We start from the raw sequence: 25,258 nt of genomic DNA, 5'->3' as shown, positions 1-25,258 counted from the left end.
ATATGAGGAAGCGGCCGGATGAGGAAGCATGACATAGCCTAGGGTTTTTCGGGGGTTGCGGTTTTGTTTGGTTTCAAGGATCCAGTAAACCGTGATAAAGGCCCGAGCTTCTTTTCCCTGGTTTTTTTTTTATTTAAATTTTTATAGGTTACAACTGTTTGATCACACAGAAATCTAGTATGATAATTCATACACGGCAAAAAAGTAATATGATAATTTATAAAGATAAATACTATTTGTGTTCATAACATTAAAACGAATAGAAGCTATAAGTTTATAGAAATTTATAATTGAATGTTTTTGAGTGAAAAACATCAAGCATGTGTAGATTATCAATAAGCAAGAACTTTTCAAGCCCAACACAAGCAGAAACGAGCTCTACGGCCAGTGGTCCAGTAATTATGTTTGGGCCTAAGGCTATATGGGCCATGGATCCAAGAAATGATTTTAGCCCAATAGATTTGACAGAAACATAGGCCACTGCAAAATTTGAGAGAAGGTTTTTGACTTTCTCATTCCAAACACGGCGCATGGCCTGGATTTCTCTTCAACATCAGTAAAAGTAATTTTCCGCCGAAATCGGGAACGGATTGCCAAAATAGATCATATCCTGTTTGACAAGTGAAACCCACTCGTACGTCTAACTAATACACTTTCCCAGGAACTCAGTTGTTTTTAAGAGCTTACTAGCTATAAATTTTTCTGATTTCTAAGCCAAAGACAATGGGAGATCAACATTCATATGCACATCAATAAACGCATGGACTTGTTGGTAAACCTGGTTTTGAAGTTTTAATGCCCAAGCTGTATTGTATTGTTCCATTCACAAATACTTTTGCAGCAGAACATAATGGTCCGTGCTATTGAAGAGTCGCTATGAAGCGTGTCTTCGGTAAGTAGTCAGGTTGTTTTGTAACTATCTAAAGTTCCTACCAAGTTGACGAGGAGCCAGCCAAATCCAGAGGCAGAGCTCTCAGCTTTCTGATTTCAGGCAGACACATACCAACCGTATCACTGAACGCAGCAAGAGGGAGGAGCCGCGACAAATTCTTGGGAAATTCGAAGCAGCAAAACAAACAAAATCATGGGTATTAGGAAATAATATACCTGACTCATCAAATGACTATATGGGATTTTGGAAAACAAAAAAAAAAGGTCACAAAACCGCCTGATTCTTTAGGGTCAGAGACTGAACATAACATGAACATGTGAATATGGAGAAAGGACAAAATTGGGAGGAGAAATCAACTATTTTTAAGTGTGAAGTTGCAATGTAGCCCAAGACCCACAGCTAACGAGATAAAGAGTACCGTTTCTACTTTATATAATTATTAATAATGAGTTAATGGGTGGTCAGAAGCTTTTTGCCTTCAGCTATATTTTTTTGGCACCTCAAAAGCCTCACCTGTTAGTTAAAAAAAAAGCCGAAAACAAAAACAAGTATCTGTGAAAATAAAACACCAAAGAGATCCTAAGCAACAACAAAAAGCAAACCAATGACATTTATAATGCCACATCCACTTGATAGCATTAAATAATGATAGCCAGCTAGCTCATTTTCACGCCCTTTCTGTTCAGGTTCAGAGCTTTCATCACTCTCGTATAAGAGTTCGTTCGTCTTGTTCATCCATGGAAGCAAGGCCAGAGGGCTCAATGCAGCCATTAATGGTGCCTCCACCGAGAGGGGAAGAGGCGAATCGTTATTCTCACAGATCAATAGAGACGCTTGTGGTGGTTCTGGCAGTGATCACAATAGTGGGTGTGCTTGCAGGGATAGTGGCTCGTCTCTGCGGTGGAAGGCACTTCGGAGGGAATGGAGAGAACGATATTGAAGGTTGGGTTGAGAAGAGGTGTAGAAGTTGCATCGATGGAGGCCTGCCTCCGCCGCCGCCGCCGCCACCGGCAGAACCAAAGACAGAACCGGCGGCAGGAGAAGAAAAAAAGTGAAGACTGTGAGATGCAGAATTCTAACATTGATTTGTAAGCTAGTAAGTACAGAGCTTGATGAATGTTTCTGAATATATATATATATATATATATATATATATAAGGGGGTAAGGGGAAGTTTACACAGCTTTTTAACTGCAATGTAGCACTGTGTTAGTTGTAAAACACAAAACATTCATGTTTGAGTTTGACAGACTCGGCTACTTGATGTTCCTGGAGTTTCCGTTTTACTCTGTTTCATTTTTTTCCCCCCTCTGGGGTATGTTTGGAGTGGAGAAAATTGTTATTTTTTTCCCCCTTCTATTACAAGCTAGCCTTTATTTTCTGGTAACTAAGCAAGCTTTTCCATCCTTAAAAGAGATTGCATTTCAACAAATGCAAGTGACAGTAATGATTTTCCACTCTGACATGAACAAAGAGGGGGAAAAAACTCACGGACTACATAGAAACTATTGTCTGTTGACAGTCATTGACTCAATTCGCTCCAGCCTTTCCGGCTATTGTTTAATTTCATTCCAGCCTTCACAGCTATATAGAGAGAGGGCAAAGTGATAGTGTGAAAAATATACATACCAATCTAGATTCAAGCGAAAGCGGAGTCAATTATCATGACTAGTGTTTTCTGAAATATTAAAAGGATGGATACTGAAAATATGCATTAAATATATCGGGGACGTGTATTAATTTTTTTTATAGCAATTTTATTACATTTGTTGTTTTAAATGGATAAACTTCGACGAGGAATATCCTGAGGAAATCACGTTGGGCCCTAGGCATAACTTGTGCCATAAAATCTGAAACAAATGTCTGCTCAATGAGGCTGACCGCATTTTAATTTACCTGTTACTAACAACTCAACAAGTCCACTTTGCAAGGTTCTCCACTGGGCGTTGGAATGTTACCGTTGCAATCACTAATTACACTCACTTTAGCAAAAGGAACTCGTAAAAGGGAACTCCGACTAAAACTGCGGCCACTTTGCGGGAAAAAAATGGACAACTTCATTTTTCAAGCTGCGCTTATTCAAATTGGACGGTGGCCCGGGGAAAAACCTTAAATGGACTGCTCATCCCAGTGTACATAAATAAATAATATGGGGCCAATAAATACCCATAGTTAAATTATACTTAGCGGCCATATGCTTCTTTATTTAAACAGCAAAAAATTGTTTTTATCATCCAATTATTGGGTTAAGCACCCCAAATATTTAGTCAGGTGTATCCAACATCCTAAAATATTTTGTGACAAATCCAGTACCGTGAAATATTTTTTAGTACATCCAACACTCAAAAATACTTTTTAGTACATCCAACATCAGCATAAAAATACTTCAGAATGCTGGATGCTTTTACAAAATATTTCGAGATGCTAAATGCACTACAAAACATTTCAAGGTACTGGATATACCTAAAAAAATATTTCAGAGTGCTGGATAAACATTAACTCTAAATTATTTAATTGAAATGTATTTAATAAACACATGACAAATGCATACTCCAAATGCATACGATCTTAATAATAAACATTATGTGATCGAATATTGCAAGGAATTTTCTTACATATATCATTTTATTAGTGGGAAATTAGTAGCAAATATATAAAACGCACGAAAATAGACCCCTCTGAATAATTGTAGTATGTTTGATCGCGGCGGATGCCCAAAAAATATTCAAGATAGAAACCAGACATAGGAACGTAAGCTCAAGACCAAGACAACGTAAATAGACCCCTCTGAATAATTGTAGTATGTTTGATTGCGGTGGATGCCCAAAAAATATTCAAGATAGAAACTAGACATAGGAACAAGCTCAAGACCAGGACAAACATCCCACAAACACGAAAAAAGGTTTGTGAAATTCTAACAGCTTGTTCATGGATGCCATAAAATACCGCTCAAGGGAACTATTTCAAACTGAATTATTTTTTTTAGGCTTCAATATTCCAATTTCAACTTCCAGGAAAGAAGACAGAATAGAAAAAAGTGCACAGTAAAGAACATGAAGATAAGACATTATCGTTGATAACTCCTCCAACTATCATTTCCATGTAATACAGACGAAAAGCTATTATGAACACAAATTTAAAGCAAAAGGCCAATCCCAAACGACCGGCAAGAGGAGAATCTCTTACTTATACCACACTTATGAAACTCCTTGATGCAAGATTCATAACAATGCAACCCTTTGAGAACCAACACTCCTGATGGCTTCCTACCACGGCATCTTACTCAGCCTTCTATTGGTCAAAAACCTCTAGGGGTAGCTCCAAAAACACTTTTGTTATATATACAACTCCAAAAAAAGAAGCTCAATTCTAAAAAATTAGCCTATAAGAAGAAAGAATCAACTACACTTGTAAGACTTTTCAGCATGCGACTCATAAGCCTAAAGGCTACTGCTATTATGTGCCATTAAGTCAGCTATTTAACTTCATAGGATTCTCGTTCTTTTTTGTCTCTTGTCTGTAGCATCCTTGCCTTTAATCAGCGGTGGGGCAACCAAATCTGACAAACTCAACCTAGGTGTAAGTTTGACTACAAGCACAAATTAACCATCAACATGCAAATTATGGTCCACAAAACACATTACTCCTTTAGTTATTGATGTTTCTTTAACTGCTTCGTGTATTTCAGGGTTTTTCAATCCAATAACCAAAAATAAATTGCAGCCATCAAAGCCAAGTACTTCCCAGAAACTCCCTCCTCTCTCTATTTATCGAGGGCCAAAAGGATCATTTTTAATTTTTATATCTTTCTTTGTGTTTCCTTTCTTCCACGTCCAACCAAACATGGTCGAAACCTAAGCTGTTGGCTCTCTGTTCTGCCCTCTATCATAAGAGGCCAATTCGTTTTAGATGAATACCTCAATACAGTAATAAGGCATCGATCTTGCTACTGCCGAGTGTGAAGTGAGGGCAATTTTTCAAACCTAATTTCCGCTACATTTGTCTAGGGGTGCTTCACAATCATAACTGACAATTGTATACCATTATGCCAAAAGCCAACAACCTAAAGTGGCCTAATTAGTTCGAGGAAACTTCACTAAGCTAGCCTGAAGTCATGCCAAGCAACACCTAATTTCATTTATTAAATTAAACATCCAGGTGCAATTAGCCAACGTTTCAGATCCTAACCAATGAAACATATTATATTCGATCACAAGTTAACAGGAAGAAGTTGCAGAGTTTGCTGCAAAGTTACAAGCAAAGCAATTTAACTCTAAATTTCAAGTGCACCCTTAACCACGGAAAGCAAGCCAAGGCAACTCACAAGGAGCAGCATAATGTTGTATGAACCTGAAATGAAACACAATCCAAAAGCCAATGATACCCGCTACGTCCTTTGCTTCCTAGGAAACTAAAGACGCGCAGTGATCTATTCATGTGCGTTAGCAAGAAAAACAATTAACGAAATGAAGGAAGAAGCATGTAGATCGAATTGCTATTCAATAAAACAAAGGAAGCTGAGCCAGCGAATTCTTCGGCTTCCCCTTATCAACCTTCTCCAGTTTCGCGTTGAAACGCATCAGCTCTCAGCACCTATGAACTGAACCAAGGTAAATGCAGACAAGCCTTTAAAATCAAATTCGAGATTTGTCTTCATACACCCTGCTTACCTTTGAAAACCAGATTTGGAATTGCAAAACATTCGGATCCGATTCTTGAAAAAGAATAAACAGATCTAGGGTTTGGATACTGAAGGGGGGAAAAGTTAACAGAAAATATAAAATCAAATTGGGAACCAGCGACACATAATTTCTTACCATAATCGGCGGGAAGAACTCAAGACATACAAGATCCTGTTACCGACTGTTACCATTTCCATTTTATCTATGGAGAATCACAACCCTGACAAAAGATGGTGCACAAAGATTCCTTCGACCCCTTATACATAAAGAAAAGCAAGTCTTCCACGGATCAAGTGAACATAGTATCCGTATTTCTAACGGCTCTAGGCATGTTTCTATAAAAGGCCGGCACAATCTCGTCTGGAAACCAAAAATCTCCGATTTTTTTTCCTTCAAAACTTGGGCTGCCGTGCAATCTCATCCTTTTTGAACAAAAATCACTACCGATTTATTTTTGTTAGGATTGTGATCCTCCATAAATAAAATATAAATGTGATGATTCCTTTCACAAGAAAGAAAAGGAGAGAGGAAGATTGTTGGATTTCCTGCCGGCTCAACCCATTATACCTTCTCTAGTTGGAGAGAGATAGATAACATGATAAAATTTATATTTATATCATTTCGCTATCTAAACCTAGGTAAGGATCTAGAACTTTATAATAAGTTATATTATTCATAAGTTATGAACAGTATATTTTATTTTTTAAAAATTTTATATAACATCGATATTAATAATAAAAAACATACAACAAGTTCTTTTAATTTTTTTTATTTTAAAGATACTCGAGTCATATACGAGTCAATACTCAATATGTATTTTTAAATTTTTGTTGGGAAATTTGTAACCATTTATTTATTTATTTATTTTTTGCCAGGATCTTGTTGAACTTTTTTGTAAGGAATTTGTAATTGATGTTCGCAGGAAATAAATCAAACAGCTAGGCATGCAGTTTTATTTTTCTCAACTCGATGAAGCTTTTCTTTCTTTCCTTTTTTTATCTTGGATGGATATAGCAAAATAAATTTTTTTTCTAACGAAAAAAACTATATTAGTTTGAAAAATAGTTAGTGCCGCAAATACCATTTTAGAGCTTATAACTGGAAATAGAAAAATATCACTTATTTATAGTGTATTTAAATTGAAGAAAAGTAATTAACAAGTTGTTAGTTGAAGTGTTAAGCAGCTTCAATCATGAGAACACAAATTTAAATCTTGAAAACCCTACTCATTTGAATAAGCAAAAACCCTTTGGGTTCTAAAGTCCTGAAAGAAAAAACATTGATTAATAAATAAAAAACTTGAAAAGAAGTAAAAACCATCAACACAAGTGTTCACAGAAAGTTTATAAAAAAAGTATTCACAGAAAAGGAACAATTTATAATGCTTTTCAACATTTATTTTCTTCGGCACCCAAGTAAAACGAAACTATCCCTAGAATATAAATTAAAGCTCATTAAATAAAGACTCCTAATGACAAGGGAAGCTACTTATCTGGAATCCAGAGAGAAGGTCAAGATATTCAATTGAAGGATATATATTAAATAGTGTTAATTAGAATTGGTAATAAAAGTTGAGCTCAACCTGTCATAAGGTGGCGGATTGAATTAAAGAGAATATAAATCATTTTGATATGATTCTTTTCAACCTACACTAGCAAACCTACAGCCCACCACAAGTTAGCCCGCCAACCCATTTTTTTTAATTTTTATTTTAATAAGAAAAAGTTTTATCATTTTCACTTAATTTACATATAACTTTGTATTTTGTTAAAGACTTTGATTCTAAACTTGATTTATCATTTTCTTTATTATTTTATCATTTTTATACTAATAAAATAACTATTAACAATAAATTATATGTTTATATTTTAACTTTTGAGACTAATTTAATTATATAATTATATAAAAAATATAAAAATAAGAAGAATTTGGTTTATAAAAATTTAAATATACATGTAAAAAAATTTTTTTAAAAAGGACGAAAGTTGGCGAGTTTGAGGCAGTCTTTTTAGAATCGGTCTGCATGGTCTTAAACTCACGGCGGGCTAGTGTTAATCAATGAGAATTTATGGCTGCATGAGGATAAAGATGAAAATGGTGAATCATTACAATATTATAACGATATTTGTTTTTAGGGTATCCACAAAATACACACAGCACAAATAGATCAATGGTTATTATTGGTGCTCTAATTCTGAGAAATTTAAACATATATGACAGCTCATTCTCTTTCTGTTTTCTTGTTAAAAAGGAACATCATCAAACTATTCGTTGTGTCAGTGTTCTTGGGTTCTTGTCAATTACTATTCTTTATGTGTGTGATTGAGTATGTTAACGTTGTATTGTGGTAGCTAGTCCCTGTCCTTGCAATATCTCTTACCATTTTGTGTTGGGTAAACAGCGAGAAGAAACATCTCTTTATATATGCAAATCGTAACCCTAATGAGTAGACCTTCCAAATCATTAATCCCACACAACACATATACAATGAAATGGGTGCAGGACGGCCAACACATAATAGGAATTAAAAGTTATTTATAAACAATGGATCAAGAACACATATATATGTTCTAGAAAGTAATATAATACTCCCTACGAAGACTGTCTACAAACTAATACATCAAACCAGTATCAAGAACACTGTACAGACGGGATAATAAATCTGTTTGCGCTTGTTCTATGGGCAACGTGGGGAAACCGATCCAACGTAGGACAAGATGGCACTTTCACATGAAGCTTTGGGAATTTGTCCATCTTCATCTTGGAGGTCTATGTTCTGCAACACAATCCCCTGGCACGGAAAGCTTTGGCTGCAGTTCAAGCTCACTGCAACATCAGAAGCACTCGTTCCTTTTATGTTCTCGTACAGCACATTCCTGATTTTCACCGTTGAGTTCTGCATATTCACATCCCACAAACCAAACAAAATCATACATACGTATATTTATAAGTATGATTGGTCGAGTCCTTTAATTGATCTTAATGGATTCATTAAATAATTACCTCCTGTTTGCAAGGAGTCTCCTGGTCACAGTAGTTCTGGTCTATTATTATGGGGTTAGTCACATTTTCCATTGTAATATTTTGAAACTTGATGTTGCTTGCACTTCCTTCCCCTCCCTGAATCAAACAAATAGAATTAGATGCGAAAATAATGATCTGTATATGCTGATAAAATAAGATTGTCAGTTATAATTTTTACGAATTTTGCATACAGGAAAGTTCAAAGTAATTACGTACTGGCCAAGTCTTAATTCTAACTCCATTTGTAGTTCCAGAAAGCTTAGCTCCATTCACTGTTATTCCAGACACAAGTTCCACCGTTCCGGTCTCCCCTAAGCTTCCAATACTGTATTATATATCATTGATAAACAAAGGAATTATTGACAATTTTAATATTTAATTTAAAATTTTCGATTTAATTACTAGATATTGGAAATTAATTAATTGCATTTACCTGATACCATGGCCGGGTCCGCAGCTTATGCCAGTAGCTAGTAAATTTTGGGTTCCACTCTCTATTGACAAACAATCATCTCCTGCAAGATAAAGAGTGAAAGGATTATATATATTTCAAAGTGTGAAGATTTAATTAATTACTTTATATATAGATAATCAGTGTATACACACACACCTGTGGCTATAAGCGAGTTTGAGATTTTGATGTATCTGGTATTGGTGATGTGAATTCCATCAGTGTTGGGGCTATCCTCTGGTGCACTCACTGTAACACCAGAAACCTTAACGTTCGTGGATTCTTGAATGTTCACGTGGATTTGTTGTGCATTTTTAATCTCCAAGTTTTCTACTATCAGATTCTCACAATCATAGAAAGTCACAGCCTGCAAAACACAGTCGATATAACTATTAATCCAAATGAACTCTTTTAAATTTTATGACCTTGCAATATCTGTGTCAAAGTTTAGATATACGCTTACGTACCGTGGGGGCGCTCTCGCAAGGCTGTAAAGTCATAAAGAAACATCGAAGGAAAATATATTTAGTAGATGTTCGAATGAAAATACGAGTAGCGCTTATATAGAAAGAGATAAATGAACTGATCAACATTATAGGGTTCTGAAATATATATACGTACAAGACTCGGGTTCTTTTTGCAGGAGTTTCGCCACCACGTGTCTCCATTTCCATTGATGGTTCCACCACCTTGAACTGTTAGGTTCTGAACACTCTCGAACATAAGCCAGTGTTGTGGGTCTTGGGCGTAATCCGATGAGTCCTCTGATGCTGCAAGTGTCCCAGAAATCTGATGAAAATTTCAAATTTCAAATCAGTATAATTATGTGTTTGAGATATATCAAACTGATGATACACTATAAGTATATAAAATCTAGTTTCTGCATGTAACTGACCTGGATGGTAATGCTAGAATTACAGGGACCTGAGAATCTGACAGGCTTGAGAAGATAATTATAATTGGAAGGAACCACAAGAATTATGGCTCTCCCAGAAGAACATGCAGCTTGCCAAGCCTTATTGAAAGCCTGAAGTGAAAATAAACACACACCCATTACAGAAAATAGTGTCATTTTTATTGCTGAATCATCAAACTCTCACATATTGTTAATTTGGTAACATGAGAATGGTCGGTTCTTTAGATAAGGGTATGTACCTCTGTGTCATCGCTTTTACCATCCCCTTTAGCTCCAAAATCGTTGACATTAAACTTGGAAACTGAAGGAGACGTGACAGCCAACTTAACAAACCTGTTTAAGCTCAGCACTTGTGTGTTTTGCTGTATCAAGTTGTGGAATGTCCCACCATCATCGAAGTTGTTGAAAGGCGAGTCATCATCAGAACCATATATTTTTAGTGGGTCCTCTTGGGATGTGCCATAACAAGGAACAGAAGGAATAATAATGATGAACAACATTAAGAATATCGAAAAAAGGACATGGTTTTGGCGGGCCATTGTCATAGGTACGTAGGTACTGGTGGTCTTCGAATAATGTTGTAGCTAGGGGTAATAGGCAATAATAAAGGATAGATAAGAAGATTGATCGTATAAAGGAAGTGGGAAGAGAATGTTAAGTGGGATGAGTATTTATAGAGAGCAAGGGAGAAAAGGGAAGAAGTTAGTTGATTTGGTGTTCGTCTGAATAAATTGGTATTACGGTATGATCAGAGAGGGTATAACAAGTTGAGACGAAAGGATCTCTCAGGTCACCCCTATGACTTCTGTTCCACACCATATCCACTAGTAACGTCCACGAATCTGTCATCTTCTGTATCCACTTAGCTACATGTATGTTCAATATGTGTGCCATATATATGTAGCTTAAAACAATTTGAAAAAAGGTGTTTATATTTAATGCCTAAAAATAATTTGAATACTATTATCTCCTGTAGGAAAATACTTACCTCTGCGCTAATAAAAGAAAAACTCCACTTAAACATACAAATGACATATATCCCTATCCCTTTGGTTATCAAATGGCATATTTTGTGTCACCAAAAAAAAAAATGACATATTTTATTATGTTACCTGGATTGTTATGATCCAGTGGATATTAACCTTTCTTGGCCATCACAGTTAGTTAAATCTCTTTCATTTGGTTATCTGATATTCTTGATTCAGATATATTGCATGCATGTTTGTGGTTTGCTGATTATTAATCTGAACTAGAGAAAAACTTGGTACAGATATGTGAAATGGAATATCATTGTATATAAAAATTCTATTTAACATTAAGACTACATATATATATGCTAATTAATCTATTATTTCAATGTTTCAAATCCTTCATCATTTGAAAGAAATTAAGATACTCCTCTGGTCCTTAATATAGGACTCAATTGTTGAGTTAGTTTTGATCTTAAATATAAGACTCATTTCTCATATTTATCAATTTTCTCTAAATTACCCCTATAAATATTTCCTCAACCATAATCAAGTAGAAGAGGGAGAGAGGATATTAAGAAAGATGATTATGGTATTTTAGGAAAAACGTGTCACATTTTTTATAATTAACTAACTTACCTAACTTTCTTAATCTAATCAAATTAGTTAAATGGGTCTTATATTAAGGATCATATTTTCATGAATTGACTTCTTATAACGTTACAGTTCTATCCAATTCTCGGCACTTTGCTTTTTGTCCTCATTATCAAATAAAGCAAGAATATTCACAAACAATATCATTTGATTTGAAAGACAGCTTTTTCAGTTACATCAAACTGTTTCTAACGTGAACAGTTAAAATATCCAACACAGACACCTGTCATTCCTTGAGTAGCTATAGATCATTTCAGCCATATATACACATTATCGGGTAGCATGTAATAAATTGGGGTTTCATTCATGCTTTTCCTTAAATTCTTAGAAAATTAATAAAACTCAAAAGTTTGGAGGATCGATCGGGATGACAATAGAGTGCAAGACATTCCAGTTTGGGACAGAAATTAAACTAAGCATTAACTTTTTATTTGCCTACAAGTTTTCCAAACCTTCGTTACTTTATTAGTGCATGCCACCATGAAATGTTAGATGCACCTTCAAATTTCATCTCTCTTTCTATCTATCCACGGAATAGTACCGAAGAGAATATGTGTGTATAGTATGCACGTTAATGATTGAAAAACCCAATTGATTATTACTCATCCGGTCCTTAATATAAGACCCATTTAACTAATTTGATTAGATTAAGGAAGTTAGGTAAGTTAGTTACTTATAAGAAATGTGACATATTTTTCCTAAAATACCATAATCATCTTTCTTAATACCCATCTTCCTCTTCTACTTGATTATGGTTGAGGGAGTATCCATAGGGATAATTTAGAAAAAATTGATAAATATGAGAAATGAGTCTTATATTTATGACCAAAACCAACTCAACAATTGGGTCCTATATTAAGGACAGGAGGAATATAATCATTTCAAGGGATGGGAAGTGGCCGGACTAGAACAAATAATCGGATAAAAAAATATCTATGAATTTGGCTCTCGTATGGGCGAGAAGGATTCTGATCCACGTGTCAAGAACACAGTGAAGCCACGTGACCATACAATACTCTTCTTGCCGTTATTAATGTAGAATCTAACTATAAGGAGTTAATATTAATCTTATATGCGAGACTTATTTTATATGTTATCAATTTTTTTCTCAAATTAATGCTTTTGATATTTTCCTAACAATAATCAAGTAAGAGAGGAAAGAAGAGAATTAAGAAAAATACTTATGATGTTAAAAAAAATTATATTAATTAATTTAATTGATATCTTTGATCTATTCAAATTAGTTAATTAGGTCTTATATTAATTACCTAAAGAGTATATAATCCCTCCGGTCCTAAATATAAGACTTATTTATACTACAAAATGGATCTTATATTTATAACTAGAGGGAGTATAACAATACCCCATGAATATGCTGTAGGGTGTTGGATAGATTTGGATGAATATGGTGATGGAAATTTGAAATGCTTTGGAGGTATGGAGGGAGGGGTCAATGGCCTTAAAACATAACTAACTTATCGTCATTAATTTTGAAGCTTAGGCAATTACTTGAAGGAAAGAAAGGTCCAAGTTGATCTCTTTAGATGGGGTTTGATTAAGATATTAACACATATTGATAAATTTGAGAGCCAGCTTGCTTGTCCTGCTGTGTTTTACCTCAATCAGAGATCCACAGTATCTGTAAGAAACCTGTACATTTATGCAGGTACTTCAGATAGAAAGAAATGTGATGCATATCTCAAATATCACATGAAAACCATCTAAAATAATTGGTCAACCAAAAGTAGGCTTCATGTATGTCCTACATTTAAAAAGAAAAAAAAAATCAATACAAAATTTGATCACACGTTAGGTTAAAGATTACGTACCAATCTGCCCTGCGACGAGCCAGAAAAGAATCAATGATGGGCAGGAAACTTACCTTAGCAAGAAAAACATGATCTTAAATTAAAAGCCGCATGCTTAATTTAATTTGCTTTCTGTGATTAGGATATTGAAGAACATTATTAAGATTATGTTGCATAACTGAAGAGTCCCTTTTTTTTTGGCGGGCAGATTTCTTTAAAGGCCTGATTATTTTGTGCAGAGTGGAGACCTTCCGCCCAACACAAAAGACGACATATACCCGTAACCGGTTATCAAATGATCCAAAAGATCAAACTTTGTATTGCCCAAAAAAAGTCCCATTCCTTTTAAATTATCATACCTCTTTGCATCCAAAAGAAAATTATCAGGTAACAAATCGAAACGCAAGAAACGGCAAAACAAAAAGAAGTAAGATTAGTAAAGACGAGAGCTTTTATTCGACAGAAACATGACGACGCCACATCTCTAGCACTTTTGCATAGGTGTTAAAAAAAAAAAAAGCAGCTACCCATTATTCTCCAGCTAATAGTAATCACTAAACACTTGAACAAAGTAACAAACCAACCTGCTCTCCTAAACAACACACTCTAAACGCTAAACGTAAATTACTCAAACTTGGATTTCTATGGGCCATTTGTACATTTCCCCAGAAGGAATTGGGATGGTGAAGGTGACCAGCCCACTGGTTGAGTCATAGTCGAAATGGGTTTCGGCGTCACCTACAGCACACTTCAATGGGCGCTGGGACGAGTACGCTCCGAATCTGCCACTTCCTCTCACTTTGAGGGCAATGGTTGCCGTTGCTGAGCGGTTTGAGCTGAGAGAAGTGGTCAGCTCAGATTGAACCTCACCATCAAATAGTTGTTCTTTGTTACCAGCTTTGTGGATTTCAAACTGCTCAACGGCTCCTCCAGTGTTGAACATGTCCAATAGCCCTATTGCTGCAAACGAAATGCTTGGGGCAATTTTCTGTGAAACATGGCAGTTTCATCAGTTTGAATGAACTTGCAGGGCACAATACCAAAGACCAGTCAGATTTATATCTCCAATTTTGGAGCCTTACCTTCAGTGGACAGAAATGGAATAGTTCATACTCCAAAACTTGCAATGTCACTGGCACTGAAGCATCTTTTGGTAGCCTAGTCACCTCACCTGAAATATATGAGATGGTTAACTTTGATCATGTTTAAAATACGAGGTTCAATAAAAGCATATTGAGAAGTAAGTTCCATCATTTCTAACTTTCACCAGACTCCATAACAAGTATTTAAATAATCAGTCTTGGTTTCTTGAAAATAAGAAGCCAGCTCCCCGGTATTCAAAATATTCGCATTCCGCAATGCCATCTCATAGCCAATTATTAATGATACCTGATTTGTAGGAATAAACAATAGCGTCGCCATCCCAATCGCCGCCAGCTACTTGAGTGATGAGATCAACATCAGAAGCACGAACAGAACCTGTGAGTGTGCCAGGAGATGCATTATGGATCCGGGTCTTCTTCTCTATCTTGCACCACCCAGCACCTTGACAGTTAAATATCCCAACCACTCCGGAGCATTTGTTCAAGTTCCATATTTTGAGCAAGCTAGAAAATTGCAATGTAGGTGCATGAGCCTTCAGTTATGTCTACACATAACTTCCTAATTTTTAGAGATAGAAATAAACAGACCTAGTCCCATCTCTAGCTGGATCAGTAAAGAGAGAATCACGAGTGGGCCTGCCAGGTAGCTGAGCACGAAGAACCGACCCATCAGGCAATACCAGCTTCTTGAGAAGTTCAAAATTGTGGTTCCCTGGCTTATCACTATGAAAGCAACATAAAAACAACAACCATTAACAAAGTGCTCCTTTTTTTAATAACTCTTTTCAAAATTCTGAATTGGTATTACTACACCTGACATAAATTGCACATCCACCAATTGCACGAGCTGCAGCATGGTACTCTGCCGCTGGGTGTAAACTCTGAAATGGTAAAGATTCTTTCGTTAATATGAATAGAATTGAAGTCATTAAGGGTAACATAGCGAAATCTTAAAGGTGACATATGCTTGGTACCGAATCATTATTTACTAGCTTTAGTAAGCCTGCTAATGCCGAATTTTTGTGAATTTGAATATTTGAGAAATTGACAAGTCAAGCAACTAAAAGATATTAGATAGAGAAGGCAATTGCAGAAACTGTAAATATAGAAAAATTCCCTTCTTACATGGAACATATCCCAGTCAGGCTGCATGAATTCTCCAAGGAATAGTGTGTTGTATGCTACGGATGATATATGGATAGTGTGGGAAGCAGGATCGCGGGGGTAATAGTCATCAGACGCTCTCACGACAGCAGTCTGCTTAGCACTATATAGCCCGTCAGTATTGTGACACATACACGCAATACATCCATTATCAGGAAAGTTACGAGCGACGGAGGCCTCAAGGGCCTGATGATAGCTGCGTGTGAGTGAGACCCTGCCTCCATGTCCAGCCCCAAGGGTTTCAATAATGTTTTGAACATCAACTTTGACCCCATCTACTCCACATGAAGCTAAGTAAGCATGTAGCTCATTGTAGAAGTTATAAACCTTCTTGGGATGTACTAGACCCAAGCCATGTACAGCCAAGCTGTCCATGACAATGTCTGGTTGGTTTCCTAGTACACCCGGAGACTGTACTGGGTATGCTAAGGCCGTGTCATAATGTTCCATGCCACTGGCTGCTGGCTTCACTCCTCCCCAGTAACCAGCCAGAGCATGCCATACATATACATATCTGTGCATCAGGAGAGTAATAAGAAACTTGGTTACAGCAGCCGCTTATCAGTCAATGCTTTTCACATACATTTCCAGATGCGCAGGACAACTTGTGAAATAGGAAAATGCACCGCCATAAAATACTCAAATCAATTTAAGGATATAAGACCATACTTCACACTGTGGCGTTGCTTCGCTTCATCTACTACGTGCTTCAGGCCCGAATTCTGTTCATTACTCTGTCCATTCTTCTGAAATTTAGCGTTTTCTTTTATGCTGGTCAACCTAGTGGCAAACCTGCAAAGATTGTATTTGACAAAAAAACAACAAACAAATAACTCCAATCAGATATTTAAATGCTTTAAATACCTGTTGCAATTAAATAATAATAGTAGTCTTTGAGTATTTAAATTCTTATTGATGATGGTGTCCTTGAATTAAGCATGTCAAACTGTAGCTGATTACATATAGAGATCTTACTGTGCTCCTTCTTGAACGACACAGTCAGCATCCTTTGGTTTACTTTCAATTTGTTGCCAGCCATCATCTATGATAAGGAAGCGTGGTGGCGTGCCCCCCTCTGACAAGCTGCAACCATTATTAAACCAAGTTTCAGTGTCTACTTGATCATTAGACATCATCTTAGGAATCCATCTCTTCCTCATTGGTCAAGAACAAAACTAGCATACTCTACAAATTCTCTCACTAATCACCTTTTCAGGCCTTCCTCAACACCCTCTGCCGTGACATCAGTATAGAAAGCATCCCATGTGCACCAGCCAAACCAGTCGAGAAAAGATGGCAACTATACGAGATCAACAAGAACATAGTTACAAGATCATTTAGATGGTAACTTCGGAAAATTTCATGGATTCTATAGAAATACAGCAAGGGGGAAGTTCTTACTCTTTTCTTCTCGCGGTGAAGGAATGTTTTCATGTGTTTTTCTAGAGCCCTGAATGACAAACAAAAAGGGGTCAGTAACCATCAATATATAGATTCAAATGTTTAGCAGCTGAAAAGACAACTAGCTTGTGCCAACTAGGAGACGTGACTCATGCTTTCCGTCTTAGGAGTGTGATGAGGAAACAGAGGTGCCAGATCAGAGACCAAACACACACACACACACAGACAAAAGCATGGAAGAGACGCCTCACTTGACAGCTTGGTTAATAACTTCAAAGGGGTTTGTCCCAGCATGCATGTAGACCAGGTGAAGACCTTGACTCGTTTCAACAGCATTGTCTCCTGCAAAACCAAACCCCAAAAACAAAAAGAAAGGTCGGTTGGGTTTTTCCGATTCATCCTATTTACTTATTCTCCAAAGCTATAATCTTCATGAGTTTGATTCAAATGAGCGACAGTCATCGAGAGGTTTCTCCACGGTCCACATGTATTCGCTTTAACGACAGCTCCACCCCAAAATTTCAGAAAGTAAGACTCCTTCAAATTTTGGCTGACGAAATTGGACATAGCACTTAATTATGAAGGCATGGCAGAGTTTAATGTAGACTAAATGTATTTTTCGTGGGTTAGAGGTACTCACCACTCTCAAGGCAAATCTCTATCTCATTTTTGTCATTCCCTTGTAGAACAGCACGGAACGGGCCTTCTAGGAGAGGAAGCAAGACAGTGTATATGGTTGGAGAATTCTCCTGATCAGCAGCTTCGTCATTTTTGCTCTCTATCAACATGAATTGGGTCTCCAAAGGGATATCCCTCCCACATATTCCCATCCTCTGAGTCATCCACCATAACTTGAACCGGAAACAACACATGAAACGAAGCCCCCTGTTTTCCGGATCAACGAGGAATGATTTAGAATGCAGGTTTAACAAATAGCAATGGGCAAGTCAAATAGTCCAACTATAAAAAGATGGTCGAAGTTCAATATAACAAAGGAAGTGATTGAAAAAACATAAAGTTAGATTAACATGCCACGAACTTTATGATTCAGCTGCAGCAACATATCTGCCCTTGTCAAAAGCAAAAACTTCAAATTTGCAGCAGTCAAGTTTTCTTTTACGACATGAGCAAGTGACACAGGCATCCATAGAAAGTATTGTATATGATACAAATTTTGAGTTTTCAATTGCGAAGTTTAGATGTTGGAAAGAACTTACTCTAAGATACCCATGGGGAAGACATGGAGACTTTTGCTGTGGGAAGCTGTGGCACCTAGAAATGCGCCAGCAACAAGGCCCACTGCAGATCCTGGGGTCAGAATAATGTTATCCGGTACTCCAGTGAGTATGGTCTTCCCATGGACAACCAGTTTCCCATCGTTAACGGAGATCTTTGGCGTGACAGTCATCTTTGAACACCTGAGTACTGTATCATCACAAACGCCACACAGCTACCATATATAAGAAATATGTTAAGAGAAAAACAAGTCCCCAGAATATGAAATATTTAATATCAAGGAGGACAACCATGGGCAAAAAAATATTTAATATGAATCTAAAATTTTAGACTCAGAACACGGAACACAAACAAACGCTCGAAGAAGGAAGCCAAAAAAAATGGACAGGGAACAAAGGGGGAAAAAAAGAGAAGAAAAAGAGTAGCCACCCGGAGTGAAAACAGTAAAATTTAAATTTAGGCGCACGTTAGTGGGATAGCGACGTGCAGTATAGTCTAAAACAGTAAAGTTTGGGGAGTCGAGTAATATTAACCAGGGGGTTATGACGCATGCGAAAACTTAGGCGCACGTTAGCGGGATTGCGATGTGGCTTCTGGGAAGGAAGAATCAACGGCGAGGGCTGTATCGATGGAATTCGCAGCATAACTTTCTCAAATTGAACGAATAATTTTTTTTTTGCATGAAAATTGAACGAATACTAAAGACGTCCTCTATGGTTATTGGTAATATAAACCGGAGTGCGAGAAAAAAGTTTCTTCGTTCGATTCAATAGTCTATAATTTCAACTTCAGTAAAAGCCACCCCCGCCCCAGGGGGGAAAAAAAATCTCTTTCAGGGACGGGAGAAGGTTTTGTTCTTTCTTCTGGAATTGGCTAATTATTATTGAGGACCGTCGCATCAGAAAGAAATCAGAATTCTTATCGGCAACCACTTGCAAAACCAGTATTTGAAAGTTTCAAGAATTTTAATGAAAATACAAAAAGAAAACTAACGTGGGCCAAAAAAAAAAAAAGCGGCAAACGAGCGATTCGTTCCTGCGACGATGGACCATGGTAAGGTGCTTTCACAGAAAGGATCAGCTAATTTTGTCTTATGTGGAATCGGTGACTAAAGTCTCAACAAACCCGGACAAAAGGGAAATGATGAGTTGGTGGAGATAGAGGGGCAAATGATCGGAAACCATGAAGCAAGACTGCAAGAGATCTCAAACAAGCTCAATCCACGTGATAAGAAATAGAATAGCAAACAAGAAGATATATAAATATATATATTTATATATATATGAAGTGCAGGCTACAGAAAATCGAAGACAGGGATTCCTGGAAATGAGAAAATCTTGGTGAGCCAGGGAACTTTCCGAATAAAAGCAGCAAGTCTGTCGCTGAAAATAGATTAGAAAAAAGTCTAATAAGTACCATCCACCGAACACTAATGCCTCGAAATTGGTCCTCGCGAATAAAGAACAGAGCTGACGAGTAACAGTTTCCGAGGTGAAAACTTTCAAATCAGCAGACCCCCGGATCACAGAATCCAGATTCTCGCCACACAATTTAACATTCCAAACCATGAAAATCAGAACCCGCACTAGTTTCACCATAACGAAACAGTGAACCAACTAGATGCTCAAAATTGAAGATCTCTCCACGAGATCTTTCACGTTGATGATAAAATGAATCTTCAGAGCACAGAGACAGAACTCAATCAAGTAAAAGGTAAGAGTACTCTGATATCGGCCTCCATAACTCACCGGTACCCGCCGCTGGGACAAAGTCTTTGGAAGTAGCTCCGGGAATTCAAAGAAGAAACAAAAGCGAGCTAGTATGATTCAGGAACAGGGAGACACGAGAAAGCCAGCAAAGAACTCAACAAGAGAAGTGCATTCCAAGAAGGAATGCTCCTTCCACGAAAGGAAAGCTCGAAGCAACTGCCAGAGCAAATGGAGTAAGATGCTCACGAGCGCGCATTGGGATCGGGTAAGGAAAGAAGTGGACGAGGGGTTTTATACCATGTCCAGTGTTAAAGGTCGAGCAAGTTTCAAACTTTCGGTAATTAAGATTCTGACACGTGGAAGTGCCGTCCGAACAGATCGACCCCGATGAATTATAATTTAATGACTATAATTTAGGAGATGAAAAATTGCGAGGATATTTTGTGCCTAAAATCGTAGAAGTGTCGCGCGAATTCTAGAGCTGAACCCTGGAGTGGGGAAAAAGACGGTTGTTTTTTATTAAATCTTCTAAAATTAAGTTAAATTAGCATAAACCATTTGAAGTTTACTTCAAGTTGTAGGAATGCGATGGGGGGGTGGGGAGAAGTTGAAACCCCCTAATAAAAAAAGCAAAATAATGATGATACATGTAAAATTTATAATTTATAGTAAGTTGTGTTATTAAAAATTAATAACATATAATTGGTGTAGTTTATTTTTTTAATATTTCATGTTATTTTAGTTATATTCGGATAGTAATAGTAATAAACGCCTCATGCGCCCCAAAAAAAAAAAAGGACAAGATGTCCAAAATATAATATTATTTATTTACGAAATTTCAAATGAACTTTTCTATTGTCCACTTGTCGGATGTTGACAGTTTTAGCACGATTATTTAACCGGGCGGCGTAAGGTAGGGGTGGCTAAACATTTGCCAAGGAAATTTACGATCTCCTATTTGATAACAATCATTAAAAATCTTTGACCCAGATGTGTAGTTTAGTGGGCTAGCGCTGTTAACACTAACACTAACTGCATACACACGCGTCACATCTTTTAAATTTAATATTACCTCTTTTTTAAAATTAAGAATTATTTTATATTTAAATTGATCTTAAATATAATATTTTAATTTAGCTTATCTATCATATTTATGTATTTTTTAAGGTAGTCATCATAATAGTCACACATATTAAAGATTCTATTAAATTATAACTCTAACTAATACATATAATTAATAAGAATATTTTAAAAAAATACATATTTATTATAAATAACTAAGTTGACACACTTTTTTATTTACCCAAATTAATCAACTCGTTCTTATATTAGGGAGTGAATAATGCCTGAAATTTACAAGAACAGGCATGCAATGTTTATCTACTTATCCATTTTGAAATTAAAAAATGCATTAATTTAATTATTTATCGATTTGGTGCGAAGGAATCTGAAACAAGGAGGTACTCACACGCATGAACTTGAAAATGAAGGCTATGAAAAACCATTTAAAATGACTTATAATTAACTTTTTAATTATAATTTATAAAATACAAAATAAATATGTAAAATAAATTTTATTTTAATTTATATAAAAAGTGTCTATAAGTATTTTTTTATTATTATTTTAAACAGGTCCTAAGACGGTCAGAGTCGGACAAAGCTAAGGGGCCACAAAACATCCCAAGCAACATGCACCAAGCTCCAAAACTGTTTGTTTTCCGTTCAGACTTCAGATCTTGCGAGCGATGTGCACAGAATATTCTTGGAAGGCGGAATCCTGAGAGGTTCATGGATTATTAATCATTTCCCTTTCCGGTGACGATTATGAGCTGTGTTCTCATTATCCCACCAAAACCCCCCCCCCAAAAAAAAAACTCTGTTTTATTATCAAAATTATTCTAATCATTCCTTTAGTGGTGCATTAATCATTATTGCGTCGTTTAATATTATTATGCCCGTTTAGCTCATGAATGTTTTTCTTATGGCCCGATTGGTTCATGGGATCAATAGGCATGTAATGGAATGGAATGATTGGGAATAAAGGTGTTTGGTACAATATTAAGAATGGTAAAATTAAATTTATTATTTATATTTAATTAAATACAAATAAAATCAAAATTACAAAAAAGTCCTTACACAAATTAAATTTTTCTTTGATTTACTGTTTCCTTCGCCTTTCTTTTCCACTAACACAATACTAACCCATCACTGTTGGCCTTCATTGACCTTCATCCTTCCTCCTCCAGAACGATCATTCCTTACCCCACATGTTCTTTCTATTCCAGGTGCGTCACACGAGTAGAATCACCACTCCCACGAGTTAGAGACAGAAAACATCCCCCTTCCCAAAAAAAATGCTCACCCCTAACTTCTTTCATGTCCAAGTGTGTCATCCCTCCCTCTCCCATTAGCTTCATTGTTAGATGATCAAAGTCTCACCAACCCTTCTCACTGCCAACACTCCTTGCACAAGATTAGATCTACATTCACCATCAAACGTCTAGATTCTCATCACCGACCTTCATCACAACCACACCTGATGCTCTTTTATGCCAGTGCCTTTTGTTCCCACCCTACCTCCATCCCTCTCTTCTCCTTCCGTCATAGCCCATGATCCTTGGCAACGAGGATTTCCTCCTCTGCCTCACTTTCATCATCTCCAGTGAAGATTATTCTAGTCACATTTTAATTGCTTGTATCTTTGTTTACATATTTTTGTTTTTACTTTTTGCCAGCACTGGTTCATTTTTCATTTTCATCCTCACGGTGATGAAGTGAATAGGGAAGATGAAGTTGTTCACTTGACGAAGGGGTGTCCTCAACATAGGGAAGGCCACTGGTGGAGGAGGGTTGGTAGTGGTCAATAAAGATGATTTAGAAGGCAAGGGCAAACACTGTCTTTTTTGGATTACAACATATTGTAATCCCCGTTCTTTACTATTATTGATGTAATCCCTATTACCTCATGTGAAGCAATCATGATGCATCTTGTAATCCTTTTTATCACTTAAATGTGCCAACCAAACGCTTGAAAGAGGCTATTACATCAGGATTACAGGGAATGCTAATGCAATGCATCGAACCAAACAGACACTTAGTTTCTTTTTTATAGAGGCATTATTTACAGCTGCATGTTTGGTCCCCTTGAATTTACTCGGAATATTTTTTCTTCTCTCGGGCGGTAGTTTGCTTGGAAGTTTGGGAAGCCCTAAAAACGGAAGGAATCGAAAGAGGAAAAAAAAACAAAAAAAAAGGGGGCTAAATTAGATAGTTTGGGGGAAGTAGATGATAATGCAAGACGTAAACCCATGTCTTTTTTTTTTTTAAAGAAGCTAAAAACAGGAAATCAACTGAGTACCAATGGGATGTTTGGAAAACTATAAAAATATTTTTAAAAAATACATTTTTTTAACAAATCAAGTAAACTTCTCTGTATATTTATTTCATACAATATAAAATTATTTTTAAAAATCATGATTTAATTTCTTCGTATTTTCAATCCCATTTGCATCGTTTCCCTTGCGTCACGCGATGGCGACAATGCCTCTGTATTTGATAAGGATAAACATCAAATCTCGACCGTCTTGGAGTAAAGTTATGTTTCTGCACCCTTTCTTTTTGTGGTTTGGTTGACAGATTCAACATTTTTCTCTCTTTCTATTCGATCAAAATTTGTTCGATCGAGCATCGACCACGTCTTAGGATTGGGGGGGGGGGAAATAATGGAGAAATTTTCGAGGCCAAAATCAACGAGGAGAAAGTATGGTCCAATCAGGAACGCGATCTACGTGGCACAGCATATTGACTCGTTATTATTGAACAGCGGGCCCACGTTATAAGGCTCCCGCTGCTGCATATCAATAACATTTTTAAACATCTTATAAAATTATACATTTTTGGTTTATGGTAGCATGTTTCGTGATAATTTTTAAAAATAAATTCGTCTGCTTCACTTTTTAAAAAAACTGTTGTGATGCTCTGAACTTGTGGCGCCCTCTTCTCGGCACCCATTTCCTAGAAGGCATGTCTGACGGCTGACGTCCTGAAATTATATATGCTATGTATAGCGACAGGATATTCTGAAAGTAATGCCCGGGCCAACTTGGTTTCCAATATCAACTTGATGCAATACATTTTCCCTATTGTTTATATTGACTCAAAACAGGTCCATGAATAATTTATATTTGAGAAATTTTCACATTCAATAGTACCACAAGCAACTCATGACAGTCCAAAAAAGAAAGGGAGGGTGGTAATCTTCTCTGGCACCGCCCATATATAATATGCAAATTGCCTGTTTTCTTGGCAACACAAAATATCTAACACAGAAACACATATAAAAATGCTCAATAATGCATCACATAATGATATGACTTTCGCTGATTTTGCATGGAAGGGAGGAAGTGGGCCCCGCTAATCTTCAATTATAGACTTATAAAGTTGTTTAAAAGCGTTGGCATCCATTTTACGAAAAACAGATCGAACAATTTGCCTCGTCCTTGTTTGGTCTACGTTCTGAAATGGACGGAGACGTCATTTATTTAAAAGAGAAATTTTATCGAGTGTTCATATTTTGATTCATGTGCACTTAATTTGGGTGGTTCGGAATTGCGTGTACGAATTGGGCTTGGAATTTCTGAAGCTGATGTAAATGAGTAAACATCGACGTCCGCTTTTGACGCGTGTCCTTTTCTCATGCTCCGTCTGTTAAAATTGCTCCCAGCCCCACTCTCAACTCTCTACCGCGCTGCCCCCGCACTTGGATGTTGAGAGTTTTTAAATAAAAATCAAATTATGATTTTAAAAATAATTTTAAGATATATTACTCAGCTTTTAATATAAGACCTAATTATTAAGTTAATTTTAGTTCTAAATATAAGACATATTTCTCATATTTATCAAATTTTTTTAAATTATCCCTATAGATACTCCCTCAACCATAATTAAATAAAAGAATGAGGGAGAATATCAAAAAAGATAATTATAATGTTTTAGGAAGAACATATTATATTTCTTATAATTAACTAACTCATCTAACTTTCTTAATCTAATCAAATTAATTAAATAGGTCTTATATTAAGGATTAGAGGAGTATAAATCTTGATGTCCTTAAAAATATTTTTTAAAAATAATTCTCAGGTCAGACAAACACCCCCTCATCTAGGCCATAAATATCGGATCAAACATTTATCCACACACTCTTACATAGACATAAGAGTATGAAATCTTAAATAAATAAATAAAATCATTA

General features: G+C 36.4%; 3 protein-coding genes and 1 long non-coding RNA gene across 5 annotated transcripts; 1 reads left to right on the top strand and 3 right to left on the bottom strand.

Moving 5' to 3' along the window:
• Window positions 1-1,567: 1,567 nt before the first annotated feature.
• On the top strand, window positions 1,568-2,134 carry LOC114731454 (uncharacterized). The gene has a single exon (XM_028918625.1). It carries the CDS (start codon window positions 1,630-1,632, stop codon window positions 1,945-1,947), a length of 318 nt encoding a protein of 105 aa, XP_028774458.1. The 5' UTR covers window positions 1,568-1,629; the 3' UTR covers window positions 1,948-2,134.
• Window positions 2,135-4,393: 2,259 nt separating this feature from the next.
• On the bottom strand, window positions 4,394-6,137 carry LOC114731456 (uncharacterized). The gene is made up of 2 exons (XR_003738920.1): window positions 4,933-6,137; window positions 4,394-4,903 (listed from the first exon to the last, which is right to left on the bottom strand). It is a non-coding gene; the product is annotated as an uncharacterized LOC114731456 (long non-coding RNA).
• Window positions 6,138-8,250: 2,113 nt separating this feature from the next.
• LOC114731457 (polygalacturonase-like) lies at window positions 8,251-10,503 on the bottom strand. Its single transcript, XM_028918626.1, has 9 exons — window positions 10,204-10,503; window positions 9,944-10,075; window positions 9,670-9,837; window positions 9,516-9,536; window positions 9,208-9,415; window positions 9,031-9,112; window positions 8,814-8,922; window positions 8,577-8,693; window positions 8,251-8,469 (listed from the first exon to the last, which is right to left on the bottom strand). Exons 1-9 carry the CDS (start codon window positions 10,501-10,503, stop codon window positions 8,251-8,253), a joined length of 1,356 nt encoding a protein of 451 aa, XP_028774459.1.
• Window positions 10,504-13,802: 3,299 nt separating this feature from the next.
• On the bottom strand, window positions 13,803-20,260 carry LOC114731452 (probable galactinol--sucrose galactosyltransferase 2). Of its 2 annotated transcripts, none has more exons than XM_028918622.1 (14): window positions 20,047-20,260; window positions 18,280-18,487; window positions 17,703-17,947; window positions 17,314-17,404; window positions 17,063-17,111; window positions 16,870-16,961; window positions 16,637-16,744; window positions 16,331-16,453; window positions 15,623-16,175; window positions 15,311-15,378; window positions 15,086-15,220; window positions 14,784-15,001; window positions 14,477-14,565; window positions 13,803-14,382 (listed from the first exon to the last, which is right to left on the bottom strand). In XM_028918622.1, exons 2-14 carry the CDS (start codon window positions 18,468-18,470, stop codon window positions 14,023-14,025), a joined length of 2,322 nt encoding a protein of 773 aa, XP_028774455.1. In that variant the 5' UTR covers window positions 18,471-18,487; window positions 20,047-20,260; the 3' UTR covers window positions 13,803-14,022. The 2 variants fall into 2 exon arrangements, with proteins under 2 accessions (XP_028774455.1, XP_028774456.1); XM_028918623.1 differs by lacking the exon at window positions 20,047-20,260 and adding an exon at window positions 19,715-19,768.
• Between the last annotated feature and the right edge of the window lie 4,998 nt (window positions 20,261-25,258).

The sequence above is a fragment of the Neltuma alba genome, unplaced genomic scaffold (assembly GCF_004799145.2).
Source record: "Neltuma alba isolate B1F8T4 unplaced genomic scaffold, ASM479914v2 tig00012835_pilon, whole genome shotgun sequence".
Lineage (NCBI taxonomy): Eukaryota > Viridiplantae > Streptophyta > Magnoliopsida > Fabales > Fabaceae > Neltuma > Neltuma alba.
The sequence above is the reverse complement of the archived record's forward strand: the minus strand, read 5'-3'. Positions and strand labels throughout refer to the sequence as shown.

Excerpts from the sequence above, each read along its gene's own strand:
- LOC114731454 (XM_028918625.1), top strand. The coding sequence starts at position 1,630 with ATGGAAGCAAGGCCAGAGGGCTCAATGCAGCCATTAATGGTGCCTCCA.
- LOC114731457 (XM_028918626.1), bottom strand. The coding sequence starts at position 10,503 with ATGGCCCGCCAAAACCATGTCCTTTTTTCGATATTCTTAATGTTGTTC. Across the intron at positions 8,923-9,030 it reads GGACCCGGCCATGGTATCAG|TATTGGAAGCTTAGGGGAGA; the intron begins GTAAATGCAATT and ends TATATAATACAG. Across the intron at positions 8,470-8,576 it reads AGACTCCTTGCAAACAGGAG|AACTCAACGGTGAAAATCAG; the intron begins GTAATTATTTAA and ends GTGAATATGCAG.
- LOC114731452 (XM_028918622.1), bottom strand. The coding sequence starts at position 18,470 with ATGACTGTCACGCCAAAGATCTCCGTTAACGATGGGAAACTGGTTGTC. Across the intron at positions 16,454-16,636 it reads GTCGTTCAAGAAGGAGCACA|GTTTGCCACTAGGTTGACCA; the intron begins GTAAGATCTCTA and ends CAATCTTTGCAG. Across the intron at positions 15,379-15,622 it reads CTGACTGGGATATGTTCCAT|AGTTTACACCCAGCGGCAGA; the intron begins GTAAGAAGGGAA and ends TTACCATTTCAG.